This window comes from Mytilus californianus, unplaced genomic scaffold (assembly GCF_021869535.1).
Source record: "Mytilus californianus isolate M0D057914Y unplaced genomic scaffold, xbMytCali1.0.p SCAF_2, whole genome shotgun sequence".
Lineage (NCBI taxonomy): Eukaryota > Metazoa > Mollusca > Bivalvia > Mytilida > Mytilidae > Mytilus > Mytilus californianus.
This window is the reverse complement of record NW_026262668.1, coordinates 24333109-24345492: the sequence shown is the minus strand read 5'-3', so window position 1 is coordinate 24345492 and position 12384 is coordinate 24333109. Positions and strand designations below refer to the sequence as shown.

Genomic DNA, 12384 nt, shown 5'->3' with positions numbered 1-12384 from the left:
AGAAGACTAAGATAAAATAGTGACAATAAAAATTTCAGTAAATATGAAAATAAAAAAATAAGGAGATGAGGTATGATTGCCAATGAGACAACAATCCACCAAAGTTCAAATAAAGTGGGTGTATTAAAGTTCATTCAGCTCCTTTTTTCCGCTTAATTTCACCTAAAAATTCATAAAAAAATGAGTTTTCTAACTTAACGTTATCAGTAAAGAATTTACTCACTGTGAAATAATTTTCCATATATCAAAAATAACCAAAATCAATGGGTTCTTGCTTTAATTGTTCCTCCTTTTTTTGTTTGAAATCTTGTTTTCTTCTTACTGCTTTTATTGGTATTTTTTAAATGATTGCTTTTTTGACATTCTTTGTTGCTTTTAAAACTATCAAGTCTTCAATTGTTTAGGTTTATATACATCATTGGCTTTCAAATATTCGACTTTCAGCGTTCCTGGTGAAGGTAAATCAAGAATAGCGCTACGGACACGTGAAATTTATAAAGTGATGTTTTCATTTTTTTTTTTTTATAATAATGCACAAGTTCTCTTTGTATTCTCTAAAGTTGACATTTTTTTGTAATACTGTTAACATCTTTGATTCTCGAATGTCAATTAAACCTAAAGATAAAACACCTTTTTAAACTAGCCACTACCAAGTACAATATGAGTTAAAAACTAGGAAAGCAATAGATGTGAATATACAGATAACATTATATCAAAAAGGGTCCAGATGGAATTGCCAAAAATCGTCTAAGATTAACTTCGACCGAAAAGTTTAAATCTTAATTTTTGCAACAATAACAGAATTAAATTTTATACCCGTGAAGAAGCATGTACAATGGCTACTTGACCACTCCATGATGTCACCATGAAACTAACAGGGCACCAGTGTGAATCAAACCGAATTTTTTGCAGCCGAAATATTTTCTGGACTTACCAGTAAAAGAAGACCAAGGAATCGGGGAAAAATCATACATTATATAAACTGGTCAACGAGTAGAAATTGTGTGAAATGAATATTCTTGAATAATGAAAAATGAAGTTGAAACGTAGTATTTTTTACACTTTACTTTTACGATCTGAAGACAAAAACATTCATCACTGAAACAACAATTATCATAACAATCTCAACATTATATACAAATAAAGAATGCTCACAGGGGGACATAAATGTCGGATTTATAAATAAAATAAACACATGCCCACAAACGCGTGTTGCAACGTCACTTTTTGTAGACTGCGCAATTTGAAATAGTCGGATTTTATAAATCAAATCATCTTTGGTATAAAAATCTCATTTGTAGATGAAATTTGTAGTCACATTTCAAAACTGTCATGGAAATAAAAATCACAATTTTCAACTAATGACTAGATTTGCGTTAAATCGGCGGGATGTAGTCCCATAGCATGAAGATACTGATGGTGTGTGTCCATTGGTGATGTAACAGTGTCCATAAGCCTCGTTTTCGTATTTGGCAATTTATGTTCCTTTTTCCATTTCATTCTTCTGTTCTGGAACCAAATTTTTATTTGTCTCTCTGATAAACACAAAGTATGTGCAATTTCTATTCGTCTTCGCCTCGTGAGGTATCTGTTAAAATGAAATTCCTTTTCCAATTCAAGCACCTGATGTCGGGTATATGCAGTTCTGTTCCGTTTAGAATCCGAAATTATATTGTCCCCTGTAAAAGAAAACAAATATTGTTTAATTTATAGCCAATAAAAAACGTTATAAGTTTTTTTTTCAGTTAAAACGAGTATAAATTCCATGAAGTGTGGCTCTAAATTGTCAAAACTGTCACATCTACATTGTACATATATTTTACACGGTCTTGCATGCATTGTCAGTTTTTTTTTAAATTTTTATTGGCCTTTTTTTTCTATGAAAAGGCTAACATCAAATTACTTTGTAGCAATGTATAGAGAATTTACTATATATGGTTGGCAGAAACATTTCAGATTATTTAATCGTAATCGCCATTTCATCGTCTGTCTAAATCAATCTTGAATAATTATGAAAATAACATTTTATTAATTTTATGCCTCCGAAGCGCATTTCTGGATTTATATATACCTTCATCAGGTCAACTCAAAGCCAAATATGTAATATGTACTGCTTTTCAGTATGTTCTTTTTTTGGCCGGGTCCGATTAGGTGGTGTTACATCTTACAAAGTATATTCAAATTTATTTTTTCAAAGAATTCCGCTCAGTCCGGTGCTAGAGGCCGTCTTAAACTTGCAGTTGCTCCGTGTTGAAGGCCTGTCTGTGACTTTGAGATGAAGAACAGCAATAAAAGCTCTGTTCCTTTGCTTATTATGTGATTTTTTTTTGTTGTGCATGTACTGATTTTGTTTTTTTGTTATAAGTACCGAAACACGTAAAGAGCTAGATGACCAAAAGGGATATTAAATTATAGCCCAATTCATCTACAGTCAACATTGCAAGAGGGAGTATTAATCTTCACTAAAATAACTCGCAGACTGAAGTTTCGGGCAGCCAAATATATATTACCGGCGAATTCAAAAGCAAACAGGGCTCTAAACGGAACATACAGAACGGTCTAGGGTCATCTTTGACAACGAACGTAAGTTCTTTAAATTTAGTATTGACGTGTGAAAAATAGAAAACACTGAAGCGTTTTAAACTGGAAGACGTTTGAAAGTCCATGAAGTGCAGCATGACGAAAACAATTATCAAATCCATCAACTGTAGGATATGAGATTTATACATGGGAATCGAGTGCACACCGCTTGCAGATTTTCTGATAAATGGTGATAAGAAAAAGCGAATGTTTATGTGCAAAAAATATATTCAAAGAAAACTAACAGGGTATACGTTTGATCGAGTTACTTACAAAAATAAATAAAATATTGTTTAAACATTAGTGATATTAAATAGACATCAAGATGGCGGACAAGTGCTAACGTCTGCTACAATCATCATTGTTTCCGATGTACTTTCTCCCTTGATGTTTTCAATTTATTATCTTCACGACAACCGCCATTTGTCAATATTAACTGTTATTCATGTTGATCAAAACAAAACTCAAAAAGTTTGATATTCTGCAGAAACTCCATCGATGTAATCTGCACGCAAATAAACCATTCATTTTCCGTTTCTATATATGCCATACTGTCAAGTCCTCAAGGATGAGAATTAATTCCATTATATATTCATAGCTTGAAAAGAGGTGCTAAAACGAGTTGGATATGTGTCCAAACGGGATTTATTTTCGACAAATATTTTCTGTATTGGGCGTCTTTCACGCGACGTCTTTGGTGGCAAATGTAAAACACTGACCGAGGCTTTACATTTTTTTTATTTTTAGAAAAAGTGGGGACGGTATTTAGGATCTTTTAACATAATTTCACTAACATTATATTTTGAAGGAACGAATGTATCTAAAGTAGGTGTGTAATTTTATATTTGCAAAGAATTTCGTTGTGTCATTTATTAAACTATACAGAAACATTTCTTAATTTTATTTTTCAAAAGTGTTTTAGCTGTGGAAAAGAATCATTTTTTAAAGACCTAGAATTGTTCATACTTTAAATATCTGAAAAAATGTATATGAAAATGAAGTTATTGTGTTCTAAATTGAGGAACTAATGCATAACTGATCTATTTGGGGTCCTATTAAAAATTTGGTTCTACACCAAATCTTAAGTAGAATCTTTTAAATGCATAGCTTGTCTCGTCTCGGTGGGTTTGGAGATTGAAATATGGTATAGCGACTTTCTAATTAGTTTAAAACAAATATATACACCAAAAGCTCACTAGACATTCTCAATTTCCAAGTTTACAAAAACTTTTTCAAAACAATTTTGCAAATAAAATCGTGCGAAATTTCCGGTAGCAGAAGTGGAAACATTAAAACAAACTGTATTCTTTGTGCCGCGAAAAGTATCAAATCCATCTCATTTGTTATGTTCACTTTATTTATCTCGAATTGCTATTAGCGTCATGATCCATAAATGCTTTAAATGGGAATTACATTCTCGGAAGGATAACTTAATGTGACAAAATCAGCCGTATCACGGTAAATTGAAAATCGATATTAGCCAATGAGACTACAAAGAAAGTTGTTATTGAAATGAAAATAATCTTGATTTTTTTATAAAGAAATAGTATAGATAACAATTTCAAGATTATTTGTAAGTTCTATCTTATGTAAAGTTTAACTTTACTGAAACTCATAATTTCGACAGTGGCCAGATAAGTCGTTTTTATGTAAATAATGACATCTCTAACGATTTTAAGGGCATAAAGGGGAACAAATAAATTAAAAGTAAACTGTGCCTCGAACTCATTAGTATTTGGTTTGTGTGATTGCAGCTGACCTTTTAACGAAATGAAACAAAGAGAAAAGGAAAAAGACCAAATGATACAAATAGATGTCTAGACCAGAATAAAGTGACAGTCTTTATTTCATCGCATTTAATATAAAAAATTAAAAAATAGAAAATAAAAAAGACTTTTAATAATTACAAACCAAAAAATGTTATGCCTGGTAAATTAAAACATTTTAAAGGTTTTAATGTCAAGCTGCAGCTGTTTAGGAGACAGGCATACAAAATAAAGTGTTTTGAAAAATGAGAAACTCATTAAAAAGTCATTATTTATGATGGAAACTCTGATATTTTTGTACATCATCGGTTGGTGATAAGACAAATAAAAGGCAGTTTTATTTAGAGTTTTTTATTATTTGTTCACATTTATTTTCTAACATTCTTGAAATGAAATTGATGTACTTCGTGTAATTTCCGAGCGAAAGATGTCAGAAATATGCTGAGAGAGGTAAACATATGTGAATATAGAATCGCTTTTTAAATAGATTTATAAAATAACAGTTCAATTTAGTATATGTAAAAAATTATACTAATGAAATAATGTAAATTTGACGCAACTATTTTTATACGCCAAATATAATTTATTTACAGTGCTCTGCATAGTTTTCAATTGAGACATACGTGCCCTTCGTTAACAGAAGTATTTTACAGCATATACTTAGAAATTTTTTCCAATGATATGTTTACAAATTTTCTTTGAAGTGATCAATTCTTTATATATTATATTTTTTCTATCGATTTACGAGATTTTTGAACATCGACAAACTACTGTCGCCTTATTTTATCATTAGATGTTGGAAATCAAAACTGCAATCAGACCGATTTGAGTTTCGTTTTTTGTAACAATCTTGTATATTATATACACATGTAAGTAGAACAACAACTTGCAAGAAAATTAGTTAAAGTAAAACACGCTTGTTTTATAATGTGTGACCATAATAAAAGGCAGGTGCACTTAAGTATCCAAAAAACATGATCTGGAATTGCTTGTAAATTTAAGTTGGAAGGGACTTCGCTAAGTTTAATAAGCGTCAAATAGTCAATCTCAGTGGTAATTATGTTGAAAAGAGACATCAACAGCAAAACATCAAGATTTTGAAGACTTTTTCAAATGCAGTCGAGTTGTCAATTTAATTTAGCGCATAGAGACAACCACTCAGCATTCCTATGTAGAACATCATCATTTTCAAGTGAAAGGAAAGGGTACAGCAATAAATATTTCTTTCTGTCTCAGTACTAAACCCAATTTTTACAAAAGCAAAAACTCGAAGAAAAAATCTCCACACATCTTCCATTACACCAAAACAACATTCTGATAAATGAAGAATTTAAACATTTTGAAATGTAACCTTTAGACTAGATGTTCTTTGTTTTGTCTTTTCGGCGTTTGGTTGTTGTCTAATTGGCGTTAACCCCACATCAACTTTAATTCATAATTTTGAAGAAATGTTTTGTTTTTATTCCTAAAAAAGGGACGATCCGAAATGTATGTGCTTTAAAATTAAAAACACAAAAACTTTAACCAAAAGAACCCTTGCTGGTCAAGGGTCAGCGAGTCTTTATATAGTATGATCAGTGGTGGTCAGTAACACGAATAATGATAGATGTTCGTTGTTGTTGTTGTGTCTGTAGGGTACATGTAAGTGTTATGTCAATATGGATACACAAAAGTAGGTCTTTTTCCATAAACAAACAATATATATATGTCACCACCTTCTAGGCATGTTTGATGTCTTATTAAAGGGTGTTGATTGTTTCTGTGTTCTGTAACGTTTTGCGGTACAATAGACGTTGTAAATTAATTGAAAAGAATCATGGCACATTCTGATCATGGATGTAAGCATCGGCGACTTATTAAGGTAGTCGTGTACATCAATCAGATGTTAAAAAATAGTTTTGGATTGCAATAGTATAATGAAATGTAACATAGAAAAAAATCCATATATGCGATCTTCACATTAAGATGCATACATAAACACGAATCTTAAAATTTAAGAAAAAAATGCATACATCTGAAATTGTTCGATCGTTCATACATTGATACAAAGAATCTGAAAAGTTATTTGTGTGTTTCGGTAAAAAAAATGGCGCCATGTAACAGTCCACTGTTATCAATTTTTGCAATTAAATTTTGCTGATCTGCATCATCTAAAGCACACAAAAGAGGATTACACAGGCTTGTGTTTTCAATTTTCTGTGACATTGTTTTCTCATTACTTTGTCAATAGGATCCGCAAAGTTACATCATAATAGAATCCTCTTCAAAATGCGGTTAACCAATTTAAGTGTACAACACGCAACGGAACAACTAACATCCGGTTATCACAAGTTACTGTGCGTTGTCACATTTCAAAGCAAAAGAAATGAATTGGTCACTGCATATATAAATCAATTTCCAAAATTTCTAGGTCGCAAGTAAAATTGTGTTTTTCATATTTCAAAGCGAACATATTTGGTTTTCTTTTGTGTTTATTGCAGATAGTGGTTTAGGTGTTATTACTTGGAAACTTCTTTCAAACAAGTGTCAAGATTGTTTTAAGATAAGACTATTCATTTAAAACATTGTTAAAAGAAACAAATACCAAACGTGTTGGCTACTGAATCCACAGCCGACTTACTATAATAAAATTGTACAAAAATACAAATTGTGACTGTTTGCTACTTTGCTAATTTATATACATATTTAGCAAGGTCCAAGTTTCCTTTTTGTTCTCCCATCTCTTACTTTTTCAATGATTTTAATAATGAAATTTAAACAGGCTTTGCATTACATTGATAATTTTCAAGATGTATTTAAAACTGTTTTTACTTTTTACTTAAAAACTATCAAATTCTTATGGTTTATCCGGGGACTATTATACTAACTTAGTCCCAGATTTATCTTGCATTATAACAAGTACGAAAAGAATGGGGACTATAGTTTCAATGGTGTGTTATTTTGTGTTTATTTCCTCCAATTTTCTTCACATATTAAAACCACTTTTGTCTATATTTCAGTGAAAATGTTTCAAATATTCCCTTTTAATATAAACTTTGAAAAGCTAACCTTGGCTGAGAAAATTTCAATATGAATAGAGTCATCGTCTCCTGACATTTGGTATAATTATATTGGCGCATGAGAAATGATTCCTGACCTTTTTGGGAATATGTGAAAGCACATTTCATCTCTCATGCTTTAATCAAATTAATGACGACAAAAAGTTCATTTGATGAAGTGAGCCAATATTCGGAAAATTTTATGTATAATTATTATAATTATATAGATACAACCATATCGAAGCATATGACATATTCAGAAGAAAGGAAAATGCATATTTTATCAAATTTTCTTGATACTGATTAATATAGCTTGGTTTCAAATTTACAGGAAAAGCAGTAATATTTGAAAAATAATTGATCAAATTTTCATTGCATGTTTCAACTTATAATTTGTATTATCAATATGCATATTCGGTCTAACGAACTCATAGATAAAATTTGATTTATTTAATACAGTTATCGTCCACCCTTTAAATTAATGTTAAAAAACGAAACAAATCCAGCGTGGATGTTTAGAAAGCGACATTAAATTGACGCCATTGATTTAAACACTTTCCTACAGGTCTTAAGAAAAGTTTTAAATATAAAGGATGTATGGAAAATTACGGTCATAAACAAAATTTTGTATTGAAAGAAGACAATCCTTTGACAAAAGAAATAGGATTAAGTGACATCTACCTTATTGTCACAAATAAAAAAATGCCACAATTTGACATAGTTTATCACTTTTCATATACATTTATTTTTCCTGTTTGACACAGATCGGATTTGTTGGCGGAAGAAAAAAAATAGTTATCCGATAGCCACTACAATTGGGCCCTATATAGCATACATATTTCTGTTTAATTGAAGAAGACATTTTCTAAATATGCTTCAAATGCCATATACAAGATTGACTGGGTTAAGGGGTAAACATTTTGTTTTGTTTTAATTTCATTTTCTAGTTAAAACATTTGAAATAGCAAGAACACAAATATTTACAAATCTATTGGTATTTTAATTTAATTAAGCTAGGTATTTTTGTTCGTACAAAAAATAATTAATAGAAAATGTATGTAACCTTTATCGTTATGTTTTAAGTCTTAAACCATGCATGTGCATATTTCATCTTGTACGTTTCCCAGAATTTTCTAAAATAGATACGGCCACGTGTTTTTATTTTTTTCTTCTAAAAGTACAGATATATGTATGCAAAATAAAGGTATGCCGTACCAACTGGGCAGGTTGAAAGCAGTTCAGTGATAAATACTATAAATTTAATCGTATCTTGGGTTCTTTACTCAATGGGTTTTCTTAAAGAAAAGTCATCAATCACAGAAATCTACCTAATTTACATATCTTATGATGTGTATCACATGACAAAGAATTCAAAAACTCTGTTGTTTATTTACATATGCGATTGTAAATTTCAATAAAAAATTGTAATAAAAAATTTAAATATGAATGTTTTCGAACGGTCACAGCGACAAGAGAATATTAAATTTAAATTTTATCTCTCCTAATGACAATATGAAATAGTAAAAGTACAAGGATTTATTTTCAATAAAAATATTTGTAGTAAATGAGAAACTGTGTGAAGACTTTATAATATGACCGAATAAAAATACCTAGTAATGAAACCGTTTTTATTGAGGATAACTGATATGTAAAACATTTTAAATATTTTCACAAAATTGGACCAACTGTGACAAAAAAAAAAAAAATATTTATTTGTTAATGTCTGACAGTTTAAAAAATAGAATTATGATAACGATCTACAATTTTTAAGATATGCTTGAATAATATTAAATTATTCATACAACTTAATACACAAGTATATTAAAGTGTACTGTAATTTCTTCGGGGTGTACAAATATACTTAATTGATATTAACAATTCAGAAGCGCTAAAGATAGCACTACTAATGTTATCAACAACGAATAAACGACAATATAGCTGATTTATGACCCTATTAAGAATAATATAATTATTGGTCATCATTTGTGAAAGGTGAGAAGGGATACGGTCATTAATATTAAAGGGTAATTTGTAGCCCTTTTACCCGGATAATATATGAATTATTACTTCTACACGTGCCCTGATGGGTCAAAAAGGTCTTTGTGGTATTGCATACATACACATTTAAAAATGTTATAATCTCTTTGAGGCGAGACGTATCTCCAAAGAATATGTTTTTGCACACTATAACTAATTAATATTATTTGGAGTTCGTGTACTTTAATATTTTTAACATTTTCACAAATAACAGAAAACAACTTAGAAAGTCTAATTCTTGTCTGTTTAAATTACTTAACCACACTCATGTTTTAACCGATGTTGACGTACATAAAAAAAATAACATAGCAACACTTTCATTCTGTTCATGTGTACAATACATCACAGCTTTGTTTGTGTTTTTTAACGTACGCTTGTTTTTACACATTATATATGAAAGCAACTCCCTCTATCTGATATATGTGAAATATGTGTATTAAAAGAAAATAAAATAAATAATATATAGACATTTCATAAAATGAATTCAACAAAATCTTTTCATTTAAATGTGCACAGTAACAGTTTCGTGTTACCCCTCTACAAAACCAAGGATTTAAAGACTATCATATTACAATATCATGTCTGTTTCTAATGAAATGTACATACCTGGGTTATTTCCTTGACTTTTCCTCATCCATGGATAAATTACTGGCTGTCCGTCCGAATTTGTCTGAGCACACGCACTTTTAGGAGATGAATCCTCATCAGATGACGTTACAGACGGAGGACTAGGAGATGAAGAGACTTGAGCAGGCTGTGCAGCCGGTGTAAAACCGTTACTTAGAGCTGTTGTAGTCCCCCGTCCATATCCTTGAGAAGGTGGAGAAGCCCGAGCGGCTGAAACTGTCTCTGGAGGTGTCGGACACGGAATATAATTGTGTGGTGTATATTTGTCCTCACTGTAACGTCTATGATCACCGTATCCATAGGAATTTTGGTAATTTTGTCTGTAGTAATCAGTAGCATTATTTGGTATATAATTTGACTGAGAATATTCGTCCGTCGGAGGAAATTTCGGCTCCGTATATGAATTAGGGTTCATCAAAAACGAACTCATGATCATTAATTTTGACAATATTGGTTGTAAATAATTCCAACTCGTTACGAACACATATTAAAGTCATCTTCGCCCTCCCATTTTCTATAGTCTAAAGTCACGTGGTTTTGGATAGCCAATGAAGTCAATATTCCCGCCTGTACTGATATGAATCAAAATTTGACGGGAGAAAGTTACTGTCTGTTAAAAAAAGCTTCCGGGCAAAATATAACTATTGAATTATGTTTTATCTATAATGATACACTTTTATCGTTATACCTTTTGTTACAAGGTAAAGAAGCGTGTAACGAGTTTTCAATATTTTCTTTGTATTCTTAAATATGCTAATTCTTTTAGAAAAACAAGAAAAACGACGAAACGGCGATAGATCAAAGAGAATTAAAGACTGACTGCTATTGAAGACTTGCAGAACTTGGCGTATGCTTGAAAACAAGGGGAAATTTCTAATTAATAAGAACAATCGTTTCTTATTACGATTATTAAAAAAAAAATAATAATTTAAATTTTTCATAATTTTGCATTTTGCTTAGACGGGAAAATTGAATAATAAAGTTTTAGCAATTTTCCCGTCTAAGTAGATTTATTTTTTTAGTTAATAATTTATTTGATAAGATAAATGTTATTGTCTAAATTATACAAATACAAATTAATCAATTAAATTACCACGTAATTTGTATAAATCCTGCCTTTTTTCCTCTGAATAATTGATTAATTCCCGTTTTATATCAAATTGAAACTATATAGTTTTCAAACCACTGAACCTAACAAATTAATTTCAATTTGACAGTTTTCATGGTAACTCGAATTACAAAAGAAAAATATCAATTTTTGAAATAGATAACTTTGTATATTGATGATTTATTTTCAATTTAACAAAAAGGTTTTCATATGAAAATTCCTTAAAAAAAGTACCGTTCAATAAAATAAAATATTATAATGTCAGTATATATATAAACGCAATTACAAATCGCAAAATTCTCAAAAAGAAAATTGAAAAAAGAAATAGTTTCCATGTTGTCAATTTCAATATAAATCAATTTTAAGTGATTTTAAAGATTTCTTCACACTGATGTTAACATAGATAAGATAATATAATTATTACCTATAAACAGCTACGAAATAAGATAAATTGAAGTTTAACACGTTATCTTAAATCTTTTCAATTTTTCATATTTAAGGAGTTAAAACTAAGCTATTTATAACTAGGTTATGATATCTTCTTTTATATATTCTTATAATATGGAGATAGATAAGTAACGGTTTTCATATTTTATAATCATTCAAAATTTAGTTTTTTACCAAAAATATACACAACAAGGAATTTTAATTTTTATACATATGAATGCATACTACGAAAAACTATGGTAGGATTTTTTTTAATTCGGAATCAAATTTTATTATTTATATAATGTATTATTATTTTATTTATCATCGGAACAATAAATATTATATGGAAAGGTTATTTTTCTAGTATCGCAAATAATATTAATTTGTGCACCCTCTCACAGAGTTAAGGCCAATTTCTTTTTAAGCAGACTTTCTTTCTCCAAAACAGTTTACTAAGGATAGGAGAAAAAGTTTCCTAAAATGAGAACTGTTGCAAACCTTTGTAAAATTATTATGAGGATTGTGGAAGAACATTTACAGAAACGCACCATTCATTGTACGTAGGGCCAGAGTTCTAATATATGCTATACATGTATCTACTTTATATCCAGACAAGCTGGTGGATAGTTGTCTCACTGGCAATCATATAATATCTCCTTATTTTTATATTAAAAGCTTAACATCATTATTCCGAACAAACAGCCTTATTAAAAAAAATGAAGCCAGAATCAGATGCCTTATTCATGCACTGGACTATAGTACTTGGGTACAATCAATAGGAATAAAACAGATATTAATC

The 12384-nt window shown here is 30.0% G+C and overlaps 1 protein-coding gene across 1 annotated transcript; it reads right to left on the bottom strand.

The window, feature by feature from the left end:
- Positions 1 to 1047: 1047 nt before the first annotated feature.
- On the bottom strand, positions 1048 to 10569 carry LOC127729526 (homeobox protein Hox-B4a-like). Its single transcript, XM_052237363.1, has 2 exons — positions 10028 to 10569; positions 1048 to 1679 (listed from the first exon to the last, which is right to left on the bottom strand). The coding sequence occupies exons 1-2, from the start codon at positions 10482 to 10484 to the stop codon at positions 1366 to 1368; spliced, it is 771 nt and encodes a 256-aa protein (XP_052093323.1). The 5' UTR covers positions 10485 to 10569; the 3' UTR covers positions 1048 to 1365.
- Between the last annotated feature and the right edge of the window lie 1815 nt (positions 10570 to 12384).

Coding starts and splice junctions, on each gene's coding strand:
- LOC127729526 (XM_052237363.1), bottom strand. CDS start 10,484: ATGATCATGAGTTCGTTTTTGATGAACCCTAATTCATATACGGAGCCG. Junction 1,680..10,027: donor AAGTCAAGGAAATAACCCAG/GTATGTACATTT, acceptor TTTCTTTTACAG/GGGACAATATAATTTCGGAT.